This window comes from Marmota flaviventris, chromosome 8, assembly GCF_047511675.1.
Source record: "Marmota flaviventris isolate mMarFla1 chromosome 8, mMarFla1.hap1, whole genome shotgun sequence".
NCBI classification, from domain to species: Eukaryota; Metazoa; Chordata; class Mammalia; order Rodentia; family Sciuridae; genus Marmota; species Marmota flaviventris.
Window position 1 is genome coordinate 10,854,393 of NC_092505.1, and position 22,665 is coordinate 10,877,057.

At 35.0% G+C, this 22,665-nt stretch overlaps 1 protein-coding gene across 7 annotated transcripts in view; it reads left to right on the forward strand.

Moving 5' to 3' along the window:
• The window catches only part of Synj1 (synaptojanin 1), an 87,517-nt gene that overhangs the window by 2,421 nt on the left and 62,431 nt on the right, over positions 1-22,665 (forward strand). For all 7 annotated transcript variants that reach the window (XM_027929186.3, XM_027929187.3, XM_071615085.1 and 4 more), the window contains exons 3-5: positions 16,088-16,174; positions 18,097-18,364; positions 21,673-21,898. In XM_027929186.3, the coding sequence (XP_027784987.2) occupies positions 16,088-16,174; positions 18,097-18,364; positions 21,673-21,898 (581 nt within the window). The remainder of the gene's footprint in view (positions 1-16,087; positions 16,175-18,096; positions 18,365-21,672; positions 21,899-22,665) is intronic.

The following is a 22,665-nucleotide window of genomic DNA, read 5'->3' on the forward strand; positions in this document are numbered from 1 at the left end:
GGATTACAAGCATGTGTCACCATGCTTGGCTTAAAATATCAGTAATTAAGAGCTAAAAAACCTTATTTTTAATAAATAATTTTACTTATGAAATTAATCTTGCCTTCAGCTTGGAGTTACACCAAAGTGTGTGTTGTGTAGGGAACTGTGCTTGGAAGATCTTGACATGTTCTCATTATCTTCAACAGCCCCAGGCCCCTGAACTTCCTGTATATTAATCTGCCAGAAAAATCTTCTAAAATCATTTTGGTATTCAACCAAAGTATAATTCTGTTTTTCACTAAGATTAAGTTTGGACTCCTCTGTAATTTGGACCCTCTCTTGCTGTCCTGTGTAGGACTCCTTTATGGACATGAGCTTTTTTTGTTTCTTCAATGCTGTTTTCCCCAAAGTATTGTGAATTCTCCAGCCTTCACCGTGTTGTTCCTTTGTTACACCTTCTTCCTCCAAGACCACTAGCTTTCTCTGTCATTTTGGACTGGCCCTGCCAGTTGTACTCAAGTCTTCCTTTCTGAGAATCTACCCCACCTATTCATTACAGCTCACTTTTGTTGCTACATCCTCTTTATTTCTGTAGAACTTCATCTGTATTAGAAGATGAACACTTTTTATGTTGAATTTTGTTATTCTCTAAATGCTTATAGGTGTTTTTCTTCTACATAAATGATGCCAGTACCAAGGTGCATGCCTGTAATCCCAGCAGCTGGAGGGCTGAGCAGGAGGATGGAGAGAGTTTTCAAAGCCAGCCTCAGCAATTTAGTGAGGCACTAAGCAACTCAGTGAGACCCTGTCTCTAAATTAAATACAAAAAAGGGCAGGGGATGTGACTCAGTGATTAAGTGCCTCTGAGTTCAATCCCTGGAACCAAAAAAAAGATAAATGGTAAAAGTGTTCCTAGTAATACTTGGTTTTTATGTACCAAAAGTTTATAATTTCAACAGTGTCTTGTTGCCTTAGGTTTAAAGAGTAAAGTTTTAAAATTCTGACATTTTAGTCAACACACAGTGTTAATTGGCAATCACTTAATTTTCTTGGCTTATGCAAGAACTGCCATGAGATTCCAAACACGAAACCTTATTTTTCAAATTATTAGCACATATGAATAATTAGTTTGCAAGCAAAAATATGATGAGAATAGTTCTGGATCCGTAGGGACAAAATTCCACTCACCCAGCCTTAGGACTCTCTTTAAGAGTCCTATTGATAGTATTCCAAGCTTAAATTAGTCATGATGCTATGACTTGATCAGTGAACCAGTGGTTTTCAACCCTGGCTGCACATTAAAATCACCGAGGGAATATTTACAAATACTGGTGCCTGGGCTCCAGCCTCAATTAATGCTGATATTATCATTGTTGGATGACAATTTCTGAGCAGAATTTATATAGGCCTTGCTCTTATAGATTAGGGGATTCTTATTTTTGGCATATAGGGTTATCTAAAATAACCATGTTTCCAGGATCTTGGTGCCATTACCGTCTATGATGAGGTTAATAAATAGCTTTCTTGAAACCTTCAGGCTGAACCAACTGCTGATATTATCATAACACTCTTAGTATATTGTTTCATATCACATGGAATTGTGTTCAGGTTTCAAATTCTGGATGCTGGGCTCCTTTGAAAAGGCCTATGTCTTAGTAATGGTTATGTCTCAATGCTTAGTACAATGTTTACTCATATTTGAAGAATAAATAGTTATTAAATGAATGATATTAGGGAGAAGACTAACTTAAACTATATTACAAAGTTGAAAAACACAGTTATTATATGTTGGAAAATATATTTTTTTCTTTCAGTTTTTTTTCTTTTGTACTATTTGGTGATTGAACCTCAAGACTCACACATTTTAGTTGAGGACTCTACCACTGAGCTATTTCCCTGGCCCAATTTAATTATATTTTAATTGACACATAATAATTATAACAATTTATGGGATACAATGTGGTGTTTTTATACGTGTATACCTTATGTTATGATCCAGTCAGGGTAATTAACATATCCAGAGCCTTAAACCTTTATTATTTCTTTGTGGGGAGACATTAAAAATTCCCTCTTTAGCCATTTTGAAATATACATTATCATCACTATAGTTATTTACTGTGCAATAGAGTACCACGATTTATTCCTCCTATCTGACCTTAATTTTGAACCCCTTAACCAATCTCTTCCAAACCCCACATCATCCCCACCACTTTATCCAGCCTGTGGCAACTGTTATTCTACTCTCTACTTCTATGAGATTGACCTTTTTTTGTTGTTGTTTTTGTTTTTGTTTGTTTGTTTTGTTTTTTGTAGTGCTAGGAATTGAACCCAAGAGGTCTCACACATGCTAGGCAAGTGCTCTACCACCTGAGCTATATCCATAGCCTGACAGTGACTTTTGTAGATTCCACTTGAGATCATGCAGTATGTGTCTTTCTGGGCCTTGTATATTTCACTTAACATAATACCCTCCTGGTCCATACATGTTGCAAATAACAAGATTTCATCTTTTATGACTAAATAGTATTCCTTTTTGTATATATGCCACAAAATACAGGATCTTTTCTTAAAAATTTTATTTGTGGTGGTGCATGCCTATAGTTGGTTACTTGAGAGACTGAGGTGAGAGGATCACTTGAGCCCAGGATTTTGAGATTAGTCTGGCAAACAGATCCTATCTCAGAAAAGAAAAAAAAAAACGAAAAAAAGAATTTCTATTAATTGAACTACTGTAAAAGATATATCTTACTTATTCAGATTTGTTACTCAAAAATACTATTGGAACAATTATTAACCATATTATTAAGTTTTTTTTAAATTGCCAATTAGGAATCTATGGTGAATGTTGTTTATACTATAATTACTGTTAACAATTTGTTTAAAATTACTTTTCTTTAAATGGTAAATAATATTTTTTTATTTATTCTGTTGCATTTATTTAAAAAACTTTTGAAATATTCTTAAACTTAGATAACAATTACTGTTTTTTAAAATAACTTTATTTTACTTATTTATTTTTATGTGGTGCTGAGGATCAAACCCAGTGCCTCACACATGCTAGGTAGGTGCTTTACCACTGAGTTAAAACCCCAGCCCATGATTAATGTTTTTTAGTGGTATATCCATTTTTGAAAATTATTAATTCGGAAAGTGTTCAGTTAAACTGAAATCTGAAGTCTGTGGAGCAGTGGTTCAGTTTAGCAGGTGGACTCAATGACAGGTGTACTTCATTGGACCAACATAGATAGCAAGTGTAACAGTACATATTTTTTTTTTCCTAGAAACAGATTTATGAAGGGGTAAAAGAAGACTTGTTTCAGATTTGTATGGGTCAGTGTGCCTAGACTTCTACAGTTTCACACACAAAAAAAGACTTTCACAAGAAAAGGCAAGCTGTCAATCATACATGAATTAAATGTATAAACAGTGTCATTGTTTTGCAGTCCATCTCATGCTCAGTAAATACATAATCCCCTTAATAATTGTATCCTAAATAGAAGATGAAGAAAAGAGAAAGTCAACAGATGAAAATTGAAAGGATGATTCTAGAAACAGGAGTTATGCCAGGCACAGTGGTGCATATCTGTAATCCCAGCTATTTGGGAAGGTGAGACAGGAGAGTTGTAAGTTCAAGGTCAGCCTGGGCAATTTAGCTAGGCCTTGTCTCAAAATAAAAAATAAAAAGTTTGGGGAGGTAGCTCAGTGGTAGAATGCCCCTGGGTTCAGTCCCCACTACCTCCACCCACACATAAAAATAAGTAAAAACAGGAATTATAGTTTACTTTAAAAGATGGGGCTGGGAACTGTGGTTGTGGCTCACTGGTAGTGCTTGCCTAGCATGTGCAAGTCCTATATTTAATTCCTAGCATTACAAGAAACACAACAAAATAAAAGATAGGAATATGAGGTGGTAATGTAAATTGAAAACTCTTAAAGCTTTTGTTCTTTTCCATATCACATGCTAGTATGGTGGTAAAGATGAATTGCATTTTATCTTTATTGTGTTAAGATTATTTTCATTTTTTCTAGCTCGAATAATTCAAGCCACCACACTTAATAGACAGCAAGACCACATCACTTAACTCTTGACTTGGCTTTACTCCAGGTTGTCCATCTGAGTTTCTTTGTCAACCTAATTTTTTTCAAATTATGGAAATATGAATCATAAAACTAATAGAACTTTATTCTGGAGATCCTCAGAATGTGAAATGTCCTGATTTTTTTATAGAATTGTACAGTGTAAAGGAATCATAATGAAAAATAGTTGCTATCTACAGTAAGTAAATATTGTCACAATATTAAGCCAGTGTATTGTTTCATGGTGCCTTTAGAGTCTCATTAAGTTTTCACAACACCTTTAGGCCACAAGCGATATTTAATAGTTCTTTTTATTAAATAGTTAGGGCCAAACAATAAATATTTAAGTCCCAGTTTTAGTAGCTGTTCAAATAAATAATGCAAATAAATTTAGAATAATTATTTCCTTAATAAAAAAACCACAATTATTTACTAATGGATTGTGGGTGCCTGTTGAGTATTACGTAGCTTTTCAAACCTTGCAATCAGGGGGAACATGCCACCCTCATTTCCTTTTCCACATTGATTTTTGAGTGGTATTTGCTCTTTATCACTACAATCACCAAATAACTTCACAAAGATAGGTCATCAAAAAAATGTGCTGCAGTGTAATATTAAACTCTGAAACATCTCAAGCTGATAGTTGGTGTCTAAGACATGTTGAGATGCTTTCCTTCGTTTTAAAATATCTTGCAGTTCCCCTGAGAGTCTGCTGCAGTGCCTGGGGACATCTTGGCATACAGTTTAAAAGATCTGGCATTTGACCTGTTTCACTCAATTCTGTGGATTATGCTTTAACCCATGTTTTAAGAGGTAGAAACTGAGTCCTGGAAAGATTAAGTAATTACTTCAATGACATGGTCCATCCATTTGATTTTTCCATTTTTCCACTGTAATTATTGTTTGTGGTGTTATGAGGATGGTGGCTGTTTTTGTAAGTGGGCAAGAGGAGCAAAAAGGAAAGAAAGTCAATAGAGGAGTTTAAAATTTAAAAGTTTAAAATAGTAGCATTTTTTAGTGAGGGAATTGTTAAACATATGTTTTTGCCTATAAACTTTAATATGTTAATATATTAGAGGGGAAATATGATTTGATCTAAAGTAAGGTCATAAAAACATGAAATTTCTTTGCTGGGCCAAGTTAAATATCAGGTTCTAGAATTTTGGATGTCAAATGAAGTAGGTGGCAATGACAAGCAATGTGCATGGATTTTGTTTTGTTTTAATTGCTAAATGCTGTCAGCATAATTGTCCTTTAGATAAGCTTCAGTATTCTGTCTCTTTTTAAGAAAAATTTGCAAGCTAGGGAAGAAGTGACTTTTTATAGTTGACTTTTTAGCACAAAAATGATGGAATTTAGACTTGTTATGGATCAGTACATTAGGGTAACAGAATTTCAATTTATTTTTAGGAATAATATTTTTAAATACTTTTTAGTTGTTGGTGGACCTTTATTTTATTTGTTTGTATGTGGTGCTGAGAATTGAACCCAGTGCCTCACGAATGCCAGGCAAGTGCCTTATCACTGAGCCACAATCCCAGCCCTTTAGGAATAATTTTTGAAATGTACATATTTAATAAAAAGTAAAAAGCAAGGCAGGCACGATTGTGCACTCCTATAATCCCAGCATTTTGGGAGGTTGAAGCAGGAAGATTACAAGTTCAAAGCCAACCTCAGCAACGTAGCAAGACCTTTAAGCAACCCAGCAAGCCGTGTCTCAAAATAAAAAATAAAAAGGGCAGAGGATGTGAGTTAAGCAGTGGTTAAGCATCCTTGAGTTCATTCCTGAGTACAAAAAAAAAAAAAAAAAAAAATTCAAACCAGCTCTCTAACCTGGGCCAGTGGCAGGATTAGCCCACTAATGTTGGGTAAAACCAGTAGTTTCTAAGTACTTATAGTTCTTTATCATTTAACTTGCTACAAGGGAAAATAAAAGAAAGGTAGAATTTGTCTGTAACTGAACCTCATCAGGTGACTTTTTCTTACATGATTTCAGTATATCAGATGTTATAACTTGTTAACTAGCCCAGAACTATAATAGGAGTTTGGCTTCTGACCACGATGAGGTAACATACATTGCATTATCTTCCCACCTTAAATTACAACAGCAAAATGAGAAGAGTATAGGACATGTTTTTCAGACATTGATCAATAGCAGCAGAAGATGCTGACCCCTGGCAGAAGGAAAACAAATGCGGTGGGGTCTTGCACTTACTTAGTGCCTGAGAACTTCCAGGCCACAGCAGCAAGGGAGGTACTCAGACAAATCTGGCAGGCTTTCTGAGTTGAGGGGACAGGGTAGGAAATGTGGGTGGCTCTTAGTGTCAGAAAGGAGATAGCTACACAGAGTTCCAGGGGTCTGTGGAGGGCTCTCTTTGAGACTTTAGCTGAGTACTGACCAATGCCAGTGTATGAAGACACTACCCAAGACAGAGAAAGAATCACCAAAAAGGAGCAGGCAGAAAAATTTCTGAAGCTTACAGGACTGAGAATTCATTTTGAACAGCCAGAGTAGAGAAATCTTATAATACACAGGGAATTGGGCAGAATACTCAAAAGGATTTATTGCTTCAGTAATGGGGCAAAGTAGCCCTAGAATAACTTCTATTTTCATCCTGCCTGCAAAGCTTAAAAACAAGCCCCAAGAGGATCACACTGTTTCCCAATAAATTTCCAAATAACTATCTTAGAACAAAGTTTCATATATTATATATAACATATAAATATATAACATGTATATCATATATATAAATCATTCAACTTGGTCAAATTTAGAATATAGGAATTCAAGTATATATGTTATATATACAATATATATGAGATTATATATTATATATTTATATATATCAACCCCATAAAATTTACAGTTAGAAATTAGCAAAGAAACAAAATATACCTCATAATGAGAAGAAGAGTCAGTCTGTAGAAACAGATGCTAAAATTAATAAAGAACATAAAAACAGCTATCATGAATATACTCCATATGTTCAAGAAGTAGAGGAAAGAATGAGCATAAGGAAAGATGTGAAAAATGTGACTCAGCTGGGCTTGGTGGGGCATGTCTGTAATCCCAGCTACTCAGGAGGCTGGGGCAGGAGGATTGCAAATTTGAGGCCATCCTGGGCAACTTAGTGAGAACATGTCTCAAAATAAAAAGGATTGGAGATGTAGCTCAGTGGCAGAGTGCCCTGGATTCAATCCCCAGTCTCCCACCACCACCACATACAAATAAAAATGTGATTCAAATCAGTTTTCTAGACATAAAAATAACAATATCTAAGGAAAAATATACTGAAAGAGATTAGTAGGTTTGACGCTGCAGAGAAAATTACTTGAAGACATAGTAATAGAAACTATCCAAAATGAAATAGAGAAAAGATGAAAATAAATGCATCATTGAACTGTGACACAACCTCAAGTGTTCCACTATGGACATGTAATTGGAATGCCAGAAGGATGAGCTGAAAAGGAAAAATGTCTGAAGAAATAATAGCTGGCAGTTTTCTAAATTTGGTGATAATTATTTACCACAATTTGTAATTTTGCATTTCTTGGTTATATAATGCCTGTCTTCCTAATATGATTTCTAAAAAAAGATATCGGGGTCCTCTGTTTTTATTCCTAGAATCTTGCCAGGATCCTGGTGTGTTGTAAGCATAGTAAATGATTATTGCATTAATGAATGAAACGTTATTTTTTTCTGAAATGTTGCCAAGATTGTATTATGCAATTTATGTAGATCATTGATTTGGATGGCTTAATGTCTTTCATCTAGAATTTTAATTAATTATAAAAGGAAAATCTTTTAAAATAAATTTTCTTTTTATGTATGATGAAATGGAAAGAGGCCTTACTGCCAGCTAGCTATATGATCTTGGATGAATCACCTAATCTCTGGCTTTTTCTTCTTAGAATGGGAAGCTTGGGCTATATGATATCTAGCATCCGCTGCACTGGAGGTTCTCTACCAAAGTGCTAACTTCATGCAAATAACCTGACCACAAATTACTGTGCATGCAACCACAGGCAAATTGTGATTCTAGGAAGAACATCTAATTTACAATCTTGTCTTCATTTTCTTATTTGCTCTGGAATGCTTGAGCCATAGCAAAATGTTGACACTGGATAGGACCTTTACTGGATGGCTTTATTATTTAGTTTGAATTATTTAATTCATCATCAATTAAATTTTACATTGAAATTTAGTCCTAAAAGTGCCTTTAGAAATAGGCAAATGATTATGCTTACATTTGAATTCTTTACTCTGATTTTAACACTTCATTGTTTGCCTTAAATTCTAATTTGAGGGGGGAGGGTATAATCTAATAATGGTGAGCTATGACATAGTACTATACAAGTAAGCTACTACAGGACAAAAAAGAGTGGGTCCAATAATGTGATACAGAATTATTGATATGTTAATGAGTAATATAATAAAGAAATATTGATATGTTAAATTTTGATAGAGAATAATTGATATATTTATACTCAGAGTTTTCTGTAGTCTGTAAGTAAACCATCTCTGCAGTTCTATTTTATTTTCTGGTAGCTTAGGCCTATCTCAATCACTGATTTGTTCAGGTAAAATAATATGCATAGAGCCAAAATACAAGTGAGTAAAGTTATCTGAATTACGTTAATGGATATTACTACCATGTAGTTTTAAATTTTCCTCTTCTGTGATGTGAAGATCAACAATAGCTTATTTTCTTTTTCTTTCTTCCTTTTTTTTTTTTTTTTTTTTTTTTTTTTTTGGTACGTTGGATTGAATCCAGGGTGCTTAACCACTGAGCCACAGTCCCAGCCCTTTTAATATTTTATTTGGAGTCAGGGTCTTGCTCAATTGCTCATGGCCTTTCTAAGTTGCTGAGGCTGGCTTTGAACTTGCAGTACTCCTGACTCAACCTCCTTAGCTGCTGGGATTACAGACTTGCACCACCATGCCCTGCTAAGCTAATTTTCTAAAGATAATTTCAACAGGATAGAAGACTAAGGCTAAGTTATTTAGGATGCATGTGAAGAAAACATTTGTTTTAGTGTCTCCATTTTGGAATTGCCATAGGTATCCTTTCCAAACTTATTATATATTCATTATTTGATGCATATATGATAACTTGGGAAGATTAGTAGTGGTTGTAGGACTTACTGCTTTCTTTCAAATTTATAAAAGTCTAGATGTTGATTGAACTTTTGGCTAATACCTCTGACTTAGGGTACTTGGAGAAAAGTAACTTCTTTGATTACGTAGAATTCCAGTAGTTTCTAGTTGTTTCACTGACAGGCCAGAAATATCTTGTATTCTCTCCTTTCTGAATTTATCTAGTATACCAAGAGTATTATTAGAATAAATTTTAACCTTTTGATTTTGGGAAGTATTAAACATAAATCAAAGTAGAAAGAGTGGTATAAATGACTCCCAGGTGTGTATTACCCATCCTCACTAATTATGAATTCATGGACACTTTTATCTATATCTTTATCATCTATCTCCCCATCCCTCTTTATTTTGAAGCAAATCTAAGATATCACTAATATTTCACAATGCACTTCTAAAAGATGAGGGCTCTGTTTTTTTAACATAGCCACAATGTTACCAACACTGAAAATTTAACAGTAGTTTTAAAAATCAGATATCCAGACAACATTCAAATCTTCCTGATGCCTCATAAATATTTTTTAATTGATGTTTATGTCATTTATTTTATATTGCTTAAGATTCTATTCTGTGGCCTTATTTCTGTTTATATGTTCACTAGTAATAGAATCAGAGGGTCTTCAGATGATCAGTGCCTACCATCTGAGGATGTATAGCTGTAATTGTAGATTTATAGATTTATATTTATGATGGCTCTGTGTTCTTAGGAAATACATATTTTCATGAACTTGAAAACTAAGAAAATATTTATGACATGAATGAAAGTTGGTGTTAAGTATAAAGTAGGAAGAAGAGTTTTTATTTTAAAATAAGCTCTCAAAGGAGTTAGGTACTGTTTATTCCTGAGGTATCTTAGCAGTAACTTTTTGGAAGTTGGGATTTACCCTAGCTTATGTGTTTGTGAACTAATGACGTCTTTACCCGGCCTGAACTGTTGAAGATCTTGATCAGCTAGAATTACTCCCAAAACAGTGTGCTCTTTAGACATTCATAACAACTTGTAAAAAGAAAGGTTTGTTTTTCTTAGGATATTGTTTAATAACTACTATGAATAGAAGAAAAAAATACAAACCTCTTACAAAAGGCAATTTATTCCTGTCACTGAATGCACAGTATATACCTTGGAAGACTGCACAAGCAGTCTACTGAACTTCTAAGTATCTCTCCAACTTTCATTTCCACTCATTCTTTCAGTTTGTTTCCTCTGAACTCTCCACACACTCTGCCACTTTATAAACTCTACTAGTTTGATACCCAGTTGGCAGTTATTGAACAGGGCCTATTTTTCCCCACCCCACCTTCTCACTCCCACCTGTATTCCCTGAAACAGACAGCACACTTGATAATTTCCAAATCTTGCTAAGAGTAATAATTAAATGTGAGCTTCAATAATGAGGGCACTGAAATACTTCTAGTGGCAAAGTAAAATGTTTATTTTCCTTAATTATAGAACATTTCCTTTTGTGCTAAAACCTCTCAGCCTATCTACTAGATGAATACTTCATCTAGAGGCACAGTTTTCAGAGTGTCTGAATTAGGTTGGCATCATGTTGCACTATAAAGAAATGAAACATCATTTCTATTACTATTAGTATTCAAGTTACTGTACTTAACGTAAAATAGAAAAAAGCTTATTTCCAACTAGAGTAATCCAGGAAAATTTTAGGAAGTGGCGTTTTGCTTAGAATTTGAAGGATGGGTAATATTTGAAAACAAAAGATGACTAAAGGTTCTTACAGATGGACCAGGCACTATGAACAGAGGAAGAGAAGGCAAAGAATATAAGAATATGGAACATGTATAAGGGACAACAGATTATTCATTTTGGTTGATGTATGGGATGCAATGAGATCATATTAAGGAAAAAGGAAGATAGGGATGAATTGAGTAAAACATTTACAAATTCTGTGAGGTGATTTTTTTTGGGAGAGGTACCAGGGATTGAACTCAAGGGCACTCAACCACTGAACCACATCTCCAGCCCTATTTTGTATTTTATTTAGAGACAATGTCTCACTGAATTGCTTAGCACCTCCCAAGCTGCCGGGATTATAGGCGAGCATCACCACGCCTGTCTAAATTCTGTGTTTCATCTTAATATTGTATGCATTTTCTTAAAAAATGTAGTATAGGCTTTCTTATTTTAAATAATTTCATAAGTGGGAGATCCTCAAGTTATTTTATAGAATTATTAGAGAATTACAACAGTAATCTGATTAGGCTTATCTCTCTTAAATCATGTATCTTTTTGTTTTTTCAGAGAGACTCATAAAATAAGAAAATTTTTTTCTCTGTTAAAAACGTGTATGGAGAGTAGGACACTAAGGTTTTATAAGAGTTTATCTTATTTGTGTCATTTAGAGAGAAGTGCTTCTTAATTTAGAAATGTATGTGTACATTTTTAAAATTGAACATATTTTTTGAACTATTTGAGAGTTGGTTGCTTATATGCTACCTAATGACCCCCAAATACTTTATTATATGTTTTTTAGAAAAACATTCTCCTGCATAAAATTAATAGTGATAATTACTAATTCTCAGGCTCCATTCAGGTTTTACCAGTTGTCCCATATTTCTTATAGCAGAAAGATCCAGTTCAGATTTGTACATTTTATTATTTTGTTATGTTTTTTTCCTTAAACCTGGGGAGATTCCTCAGTCTTTGACATTTATGATCTTAAGAACTTTGAAGACTAAGGCTAGTTATCTTGTAGAATGTCAGTAGTCTGGGTTTGATGGTTCATGCTTAGATCCAGGTTCTTCATCTTTTTTTTAAAATATATATATATATTTTTACTTTTAGTTGTAGATGGACACTGTGCCTTTATTTTATTTATTTATTTTTTTCACGTGGTGCTGAGAACTGATCCCCTTACCTCTCATGTGCTAGGCAAGTGCTCATCACTGAGCCACAACCCAGAAACCCCAGGTTCTTCATCTTTTATTTTTTTAATTGCAGATGGACACAATATCTTTATTTATTTTTATGTGGTGCTGAGGATCAAACCCAGTGCCTCACACGTGTGAGGCAAGCACTCTACCACTGAACTATAATCCCAGACCCAGGTTCTCCATCTTTAGTGGCGTTATTGCAGAAATGGTATTGCATTCTTTACATTGTATCCTGTAGATGGTACACAGTTTTGACTTATCCCATTACTGTTATCCACTTGGATTGGTTAAGATGATGGTCTACCGAGCATGTGTGGCCGACTTGTTTTCTTTACAGTTAAGTGTTTTGAGGGGAGGTACTTTGAAACTTGATATAAATTACTCATTCCTCATCAGAATGAATTCCTGGGCTTATTCAGTGGATTAAAATCCAGTACTCTTATTTATTTTGATGCTCATGTTGTCCCAGATTTCATCAGTAAAAGCCCTTTACGTTGGCTTATGTGTTTCTGTGACATGTTTACATGATTCTTTGAACATTTCCTTTCTTTTTGGTAAAAGAATGTTTTAGGTTCATCTTGTCCCTGTCCTTGCCCTGGAATCAGCTATTTCTACAATGCATTCTAGAATCCTTAGTGGAGAATGATGCTTAACTTTTTTTTTGGTGGGCAGGGGGTACCAGGAATTGAACCCAGGGGTGCTTAACCACTAAGCCACATTCCCAGCCTTTTTTGATATTTTATTTTGAGACGGGGTTTTACTGAGTTGCTAAGGGCCTCACTGAGTTGCTGAGGCTGCTTTCGAACTTTTGATCCTCCTGCCTCAGCATCCCAAGCCTCTGGGATTGCTGGCGAGTGCTATTGAGCCTGGCAAGAATGATATTTAGAAACCAAGATCTGGGTGTGTTCATTGCCTTTGGAGTGTTGCTGATTTCAGGTTCTTTCACTGTGTATCCTAAGAAGTATATGTAAATGTGTCTGTGTGCATCATACTCATTTGTATCTTTTATATACTCAATTATATCTTTCTTCTGTCTAGAAAATTGGGGTCAAACTAGTACCTCCAATTCCAATCAACACTGAAGTTCCATTCTAGTTTTCTTTCTTTTCCTTGTTTGTAATTTCCTTCTCTGACAATGAGAAACTTGTCTCATCCGTGGTCATTCTCTTGTATATAACCACTCTCCTACCCATTCCATCCCACTGGGGCTCCAACACCCTGCCTCAGCCTTTTGTCCTATGTACCCTGCCCTCTACTGCTCTCAACTGCAACATATCATGTCAGTATACTTCAGCATCCCTGGAGTCTCCCATACCTCATGCAGGCTGTCCCTCCTCCAAGTGGATGTCCTCTTTTACCACCCCTGACTTCAGCTTCACATATAGGGCTATCCATATTGCCTGGGCTCTGACAGCCTCCATTGGCCTTTTGTCTACTCTATCCCAGGCCTTTAGATTAAAAATTTTAAAAAAATAGAGTGGATGTATTCTCTTATGGAATTGGAATTATCTGGAGTTAAAAGTACATATAGTCCACGAATTCATCAAACCTACAATTGTAGAACCTTCTATTGAGTGCTAGGCTGCTGGGGTTAGGGCAGGAACTAGACCAAGTTCCTTCTCATGAAGCTGCAGTCTCAAATGCTGGCTGTTTAGGCTTAGACAAATTAGTAGCTAATTAATAACCTTTCTAAATCTGTTTTTTCATATGCCAAGTGGAAATGGTAATTTTGCTCTTGGGGTTGTTGTGAAAATTGAATAATGCATGAAAACATCTAGCTCATTGTTAGATACTGTCATAATAATCACAGAAATAATATATAAGTACCTCAGCTGAGATATTGTTTTTACATTTATTTTTATAATTTGAGAGGAAGCCAAAAATTCCTGTCAGGGAAAATGACATCTACTCTTTGAATTATTTTCTTCCTTTCTTCTAGTTTTATCTAGGAATGTGCACATTAGTTAAAGTTCATGTGTGTATCCTCTTTCCTGAGTCTCAGAATATAAAACAAAGTGCAAATAACTAAGCAGAATGGCATTTGATTACATATTTTAATTGGGTGACATTCTAATAGATGGACCTTCATTGGTCCTGAGAGACATGGTATGTTGTTCATATATTTAGAACACAACTAATGAGGAGGTAATTATTATGCATTATTAGAAGAGAGAATATTTTGTTGCATTGTATTTAAGTTACAGAGTGACTTTTTCTGTTTTCTAAGGGAGGGTGATGACTTAATGTTAAATTATATTTTCATTTTAACTTTTATTAGCTGATAGTGTTTGAACCAAATAATGATTGCTTTGAAACTGATAGATCTAGTAATTTCTGTGTTACCGTATTAGTGCTGTCAGTTTAAATGAATATAACATGTGACATGTAAAACTCTAGAATAATATTTGTCTTGGAAAGCATATCTTTTATCATGAGGACAATAACAAGTGTCTCTAATGTTTGCTTTTGTTATAGTACTCTTTTTTTTTTCTGACAAAGCATAGATTTATTGAAGGAGAAAATAATACTCCATAAAGCAGAAGTGGTAGGGGGAGACGGGGAGGGCAGATGAGAGAATCTTGCAATGCACTTACAGAGGCAGTATTTAGGGGAAAGCAGTTATATTTTATTTTATAAAATATAATTAAATCTATGATGTTTTATATGTGTGTTACTTACCATTGGAGGTCAGAAGTAACTGTTTTATAAACATGCAATACAATAATACTAGAAACTCTGGGAATGCAGAATGAAATACCATTCCCAATACCATTAGTAGTAGCTTGGTGAAATTTTCCCCACTCTGGGTGGTTAGGTAAAAGCCCACACTTAATTATGAGCGTATTACAGAATTGTGACATTATCAATTCATGGAGTGATTGAGTCATTTAGTCTTATCCAGTGCTGCCAACCCATAGAACACAACTCATTGGAAGGCAGAAGTGAGATCACTAGAAAGAGGGCTTATGAGTAGATGGTCTGAAAAGCAGTGAGGCAGACAATGAAGGTGAGATGTTCTGAAATCGGGAAAAAAATTTCAGGGCAAAGTAGGAGTGCCAAATTGCAAGGAATATTGGACAAAGCAGTAGACATGGAAGGGCTCTTTCATTGGCAAAAAGAGACTGGAAATGGAATGTCAGATGGATCTACTTCCATGATTTTCTAATGTGGAATACATGAATGCTGCCAAAGGTTCTGTTTCTATGTTGTAGATGAAGGACATAAGAGGAAATTAGTAAGTCTAAGAAAGAAGCAGTAAGCTCTGAGAGAATCACTCAGCCAAGAAGTGAACTGGGCATGGGATGAGGGACAGAAAAAAGAGGGCAGTAGAGAAGGACAGGACCTCAGAAGGGAAAGGGAAGAGGAGGATCTCACCTGAATTGTCAGCTTTAGAATGTATTCTTTCTAATTGTTCTTTGATATACTAGCTGTAGTTCACATTTCTTTGTAACATTTTTAATATATATTTGCTAAGTACTAGGAAGGTTTTTCCTTTAAAGTTTTCTGATTTTTTTTTCTTGGAGGGGTGGAATTTTTTTTCTCTCAGTAAAACAGCCACAATAACCTGCCCTAGGTAAATTATTTTGTGGGTTATACTTATTAGCAAGATACCATGAATTTTATTGCAGAAAACAATCAGATGAATGGCATGTTTGAGATTTCCTTATTCCTATACTGGACTGTGTGGTGAAGTATTGCCTATAGCTTTCATCATTTCAGTGTTTTATCAGTTTTCTAAGTGTCCAGTTCTAAGTATCAGGAACAAAAGGATGAATAAAATAGTTCAGGTCAGTGGGAAAGGATGGATTAATTTATTACATGGTGCTGAAATAATTTGACTCTTGAGTTATGTTACTAGTTGGAGAAATATTTCATATGCTTATATTAATATCAGATTTAGAAATTTTTGCTTGAAACCTACTTTATAGCTAAATGCAATCTAATGTTTCTTGTCATTTTTCTTTAAAACTTCTGTTCTAGCATCTGCAGAAAAAGAGGCAATCAAAGGTACATACTCCAAAGTACTAGATGCCTATGGACTCTTAGGTGTTTTGCGGTTAAATCTTGGTAAGTTTTTTGTTCAATATACTTCATCCACATTTTTTATTTCTAGTTTTATAATCCTAAGAATTTGAAAGAGACTACCTTTATGTCATTTAACTCTATAATGGAGCTATAAGTGTGATAACATCTTTTAAACCTTAATTAAGCTACTCTTATTATATTTTTGTCCAAAAAAAAAAAGCTTGCGGGGCTGGGGATGTGGCTCAAGCGGTAGCGCGCTCGCCTGGCATGCGTGCGGCCCGGGTTCGATCCTCAGCACCACATACAAACAAAGATGTTGTGTCCGCCGAGAACTAAAAAATAAATATTAAAAAATTCTCTCCTCTCTCTCTCTTAAAAAAACAAAAAAAAAAGCTTGCTAATTCTCAAGCTATTTTGATTTTAAGTTCCAGAGATGGTTTCCTGTTTCAACATGTTAAGTGAAAATCAAAGCATTTTTCTTTTCTTGGCTTCATTGTATTTAGGAAACAAGTGTCTTTATTGAACCACAAACTTCTTGGTGTAGTGGATTCAAAGGTCTCAGTTTGGGCCTATGTCTGCCACTTAATGTGACCATAGACTGTAGAGTAACCTTTGTGTTAGTTTGTCCATGTTAGTCATGGTGTGGCTTGAAGTATGGGCTATTACTGGTCTGTGAGTGAGAAAGGAGCTTGCACTGTCATATAAATCCAACACATGGTTCCTTCTCTGATAAAGTCTAGTGAACTATGAAGAAAAGAGTCAGTTAAACTAAAGGGTGAATTTATTGATATTGGAATTTTTTTTTTTTTTTGATACCCAGGATTGAACTCAGGTGAAGATCACTCAATCACTGAGCCATATACCCAACCCTATTTTGTACTTTATTTAGAGGCAGGGTCTCACTGAGTCGCTTAGCGCCTCACCATTGCTGAGGCTAGCTTTAAACTCATGGTCCTCCTGCCTCAGCCTCTCAAGCCGCTGGGATTACAGGTGTGTGCCACCGCACTTGGCACTGATGTTGTCGATTTCCCTTCTGTACAGGCAACTTTTTTCATTGTGTGCTGTTTACAGTTTCTGGATCATGCTTTGAGTAGCATTGGTCTATAAAATGGAGATTTGTCTTTTGTTATTAATAAATTATATGTAAAGCACTGTGCATAAGTGCATCGCTAATTTTAAGTAATACTGAGGTATATGTTTTAATCCCTTTTTTATAAGGGATTATATCTCAGGTTGGTTAAGCTCACGTACTGAAGTTGGCCTAGAAAATAAATCATAGAGCCAAGATTCAGAGCCACTTCTACCTATGTCAGAGATTGTGCTTAGAATACACTTTTGCTAATTTATAACTTCATACTAATTTCATAGGATTTTGTTCTAATTAAATAAAAAAGTCTATTAACGTTTTTATAAACTAAATTGCTTTCTGTCCATATATCATCACGAGCAGCTCAAATTTATATACTATTTTTCCACCTTTACTGTTCACAAAGAACTTTCACATTCATTTTCTCATCTGAACTTTCTATCATAAGATATTTTTAAAATATTTTTTAGTTATACATGGACACAATATCTTTATTTTGTTTATTTATTTTTATGTGGTGCTGAGGATCAAAGCCAGTGCCTCACTTGCGTGAGGCAAGCACTCTGCCACTGAGCCACAGCCCCAGCCCTAGAAAAGATATTTTTTATTTGATAGATTTTATAGGCTCAGATTAAGTAGAGGAACAATTTTGTAAACGTGAGCTTTCCCTGTTAATATTTAAATGCTTATTATAAAAATGTATTTAATTAAGGATTTTTCCCAACTAAAAAAAAATCTGGTGAGTTTAAACATGTTCATTACAAGTTTAGAATAATCACAATATCAGATTTAAAAAATGGAAATACAAGAAGAAAGAACTTGAAATAACATAAAAATATTGGAATTTTTCATCCAGTAAAATCTTTGGGTTTTGTAGGTGATACTATGTTACATTATCTGGTCCTAGTCACTGGATGTATGTCTGTTGGAAAAATTCAAGAATCTGAAGTTTTTCGAGTTACTTCCACTGAGTTTATATCTCTTCGAGTTGATGCTTCAGATGAGGATCGTATTTCAGAAGTGCGAAAAGTTTTGAATTCAGGAAACTTTTATTTTGCATGGTCTGCATCTGGAGTCAGTTTAGATCTGAGTCTTAACGCACATCGCAGCATGCAAGAACACACAACTGACAACAGATTTTTCTGGTGAGTCTGTGTTTCATTTTTTTCCCTTTTTAATCATGTGCTGTGCAACAACTTGGTCTTTGTGGTCATGATATCCATCAATTGCTGTTTCTGGAGATAGCAAGGGATGAACTTTACTGATTCTTCTTTTCTGCTTCTGAGTCCTCAACAGAGCACTTGTGGCATGTAGCGACTGTCAGTTTATTGAAGTTGGCATGTGACATAAAATTCATTTTCTCTCCTGATCCTGACTGATCTTTCATTTTAGAATAGACTTAAAATATTTGTTATAAATTTGGGAATGACTTTAATGGTAATAAAATTGTGTTACTCATATTTACTGTTCTTAGTGAGCTCTTGTCTGGCGTTGTCATCATTCTAAACCAATATTCTCTTATATTTTCAATTTTAAGATTGTAAGTAGATGACTTCAATTCAAGAGCAACAGATTGTGAAGAAAAGTCCAGTACTGTAGTAAATAAAACTTATATATGTAGCTAACTGTGATATATTACATGATGGTGCATAACTGTGTGTAGTTATCAATAAGCATGAATAGTAAATAGAACACTTCTACTAGTATGGCTCTATGTAGCAGACTAGACTTCTAGTATAGTAGCTCTGTTGTCTACAGCCAGCATTGACCTTGATGTTTTTCCTTAATGCTGTATGCAGATTTTATTTCATTATATTGATATGTGCTATAAGGCCAAAGCCCCAGACTCTCTGCTCTTGGCCTGCCTTAGTAGTTCAGATTCAAGACATTTTCTCCTATGTATTTTCTCCCCCTCACACTTTTACCATCACTCTATGGTCTTTGAGTAGTGCATTCAGGTATGATCCATTTGCTTTGGCTTTCAGGTAGGTCAAAATCAACCACAGCCTTAGGGAAGGAAACTAACTCATAGCTTACATGAAAGGGTCTTGACACAGGGGAGCAGAGAAGGCAGAATGAATCAAAGCTTTATAGCACTGTCTATAGCAAAGGAGGAGACATGAGTGATGGGAAAGAAGAGATAAGTAGTTGTGGAGGGGTAAATAGAGCAGTTGAATGGGCAGAAAGCCCTCTTGGCTCAGAGAAGCTAGTGATGATAGATGTACTTTCGTCTAGCATTCAGAAATAGGCAAGAGTTAAAACTCTGTCAATCCTACTTTTTTTTTTTTCCTGGCTAAAGACAATGAAGGCTTTTGGAAAAGGTAAATGTGTTGCAGCTGTGCATTGGGCAGCTGTCGTTACCTTTTTGGTCCCTCCTTATTCCTGTCCCAAATTACTTAAGATTGAGAGAAAAATGCTTTCCTGCCACCTCAGGGAGCCAAGCAGATGCAGATAATATACAACTTTAAAGTTTAATCAGTAGGAGTAATTCATTTATGTTTTCATTCAATTAAGGATGGAGATGGGGACAAATTTAGATCACAGAAAGTCTAAGGGTTTTGTCCAATAGGAGACAGGTTGAACAAAGGGATGGCTAAAATACCAAAGGTGAAGTTTCCTCGTTTTACAATTTTTATTATTTTGCTAAAGATTTGCATGTGAATTTTATTTTGCATAGAAAACTCAAAGTTTTTAGAATTAATTCTGTACCCTAACAGTTTAGTGTAAATATTTTTCAGGATCTAGTAATATTTGTATCTAAAGAGTGCCAAATATCTACACAAAAACAAAGTAGTTTTATTTACCATTGGAGATTTTTTTGTATGTGATGCTGGGGGTGGAATCCAGGGCCCTACCTATGCTAGAGTAGGCAAATGCTCAATCACTAACCTACACTTCCAGCCCCTTCATTGGAGATTTGAAACTGCTGCCATTCTGGATTTAAATAGAATTTAGAGAGTGACACACATATTGATAGTAAAGAAAAATGAGAACTCACAGCAGAGGAAGAAACTCTACCGGTATGAAACACATAAGGTTCAATGTCTACTTAAATGATTGCAAGTGAGTCTCTTAACTTAATAGCATGACATAGCTATCAGCCCTGGTGCCTTGGGTATTCTCGGTCACACTCAACATTCACACTCAGGTGAATGTAAGTATTAGTGAAATATGAAACCTAAAGTCATTGTATTCATTAAATAAGTAATGGTCATCAGATTTAATATTATCCCAGTAGTAATCTCATGACTCATTTACATTTAGTGTACTTTCTTAAATGGACAAAAGGGGTTTGGGTTGCAGCAGTTGTACCTGTACCTGTACCGGAGGGCAGGGATTTGAGGACAACCAAGAACTACTACTGTTCTTGTCTCTTATTTTATTAATAACCGTAAGTCTTCAAGCAAATGCTATTACATTTGTTTATCTAGTTTAAGATGGCAAGCTAGTGTACAGCCCCTTAAGAAAGGTTTCTGCCTAAAATGGTAGCAGAGTTTTAAAACTCAGAATCAAATTTAGTAATACAGAAAATTCACTTTTGAATTGAAAGAGGGTTTCTTGTTTTTCTTCTCGAAATACTTTTGTTTTTTCAAAACATTTTTCTTAATGGTAGGTTGGTTGGGGTCTTTCGTATTAGTTCTAAGGAGAACTGAGGTTTCAGTAGAGATTTGAGTAGTGACTAGCAGGGTGAGAAAGCCAATCTGGAAGTAGCATTAGCCCTGCTCCCTGCTTTAATTGCTCTTATCTATTTGTTTGGATAAAACTATTCCCCTGCAAAAGTTTATAAAATCAGGTTCCATCTGCTACCTACAATTCTAAAAATATTTGGAGTGGACTGCAGGTGTAGATTCATGGTAGAGTGCTTGCCTAGCATGCATGAGACCCAGGGTTCCATTCCCCGCACTACCAAAAAAAAAAAAAAAAAAGTATTTGGGGCAGTGGAAAACACTATGCCTGCACCACAGTTGTACTGTTTAGTATAGCATATTTAAATTAATAGAGCCTTGTTAAATTTGAGTCTGTGAATACAGCTTTATAAAGTGGGGTATGTATGTACTAGATTTTGAAATGTTAGGTTATTTACATTGTACATAAAGATATAACAAATGGAATGTAGATGTAAAACAAAAAAAAATGATTTCCTGGGGCTGGGGCTATGGCTCAGCGGTAGAGCACTCGCCTTGCATGTGCAAGGTCCTGGGTTCGATTCTCAGCACCACATAAAAATAAATAAATAAAGTTATTGTGTACAACTACAAAAAAATAAATATTAAAAAAAAATGATTTCCCTTATAGTACATGTAATGGATTGAATTATTTTGTTGCCTTTTAATTTAATAACATTATTGTTTAATGTTAGCACTGCTCAGTAGTATTGGGAGCACTGTTTTAATATTTGTACTTTGTTATTTAGTACTCAGTTGCCTAATGCAGTTATTTCCTTTTCTGTTAGGAATCAGTCTTTGCATTTGCATCTCAAGCACTATGGTGTGAATTGTGATGACTGGTTATTACGCCTCATGTGTGGGGGAGTGGAAATAAGAACAATTTATGCTGCTCATAAACAGGCAAAGGCTTGCATCATTTCAAGATTAAGCTGTGAACGAGCTGGGACAAGGTTTAATGTCCGGGGGACAAATGATGATGGTCACGTCGCCAATTTTGTAGAAACAGAACAGGTATATACAGTTTATATTGCTTATCAATGTGTTATAGGAGAGGCACAGATAATACTAGGATAACCGATTTTTATTTGATACAGAACTCATTTTGACATCTGTAATCTCATCTGTGGTATAATTGGCAACTTTCTAGGGAAGGCTTCCCTAAAACAAAAAAAAACTTCTTTTGGTATGACTCTTCAAATAGTTAACAAGTTATTCACTAGCTAGCATGGCACAGTCAGTGGTGTACATTTGATATTGAATTAAAATCCTCAATTATAGAGCTAGACAAGAGGAATATTTTTATGCAGTTAAAACCAACTCTTAAAGATAAATATGTGTACTACCTAAAAATTAAAAATTACATTTTTGCCTGTAAAACTGTATAATTATAAATTCAGGCCATGTACCAGTCCAACTCAGATCTATCAAATTAAGTTTTGAGAAATATAAAAAGCTAAGGAAGCTACCCTCAGTGGCAACATACCCATAATCCCAGCTACTTGGAGACTGAGGCTGGAGGATCTCAAGTTAGAGGCTAGCCTGGGTAACTTAGTGAGACTGTATTTCAAAATAAAAATTTAAAAAGGCTGGGCATGTAGCTCTGTAGTAGAATGTGCAAGGCTCTTTCTTTGTTTACCAGGGGCTAGCACTGCAAAAGGAAAAAAAAAAAGCTAAGGAAAATAATTGAAGGAAACATAAAAGTATGTATGTAAAATACTGAGATTTATAAGGAGATTCTTTTTATTATTTGGATGATTAATATTATTAACTGGAAAAAA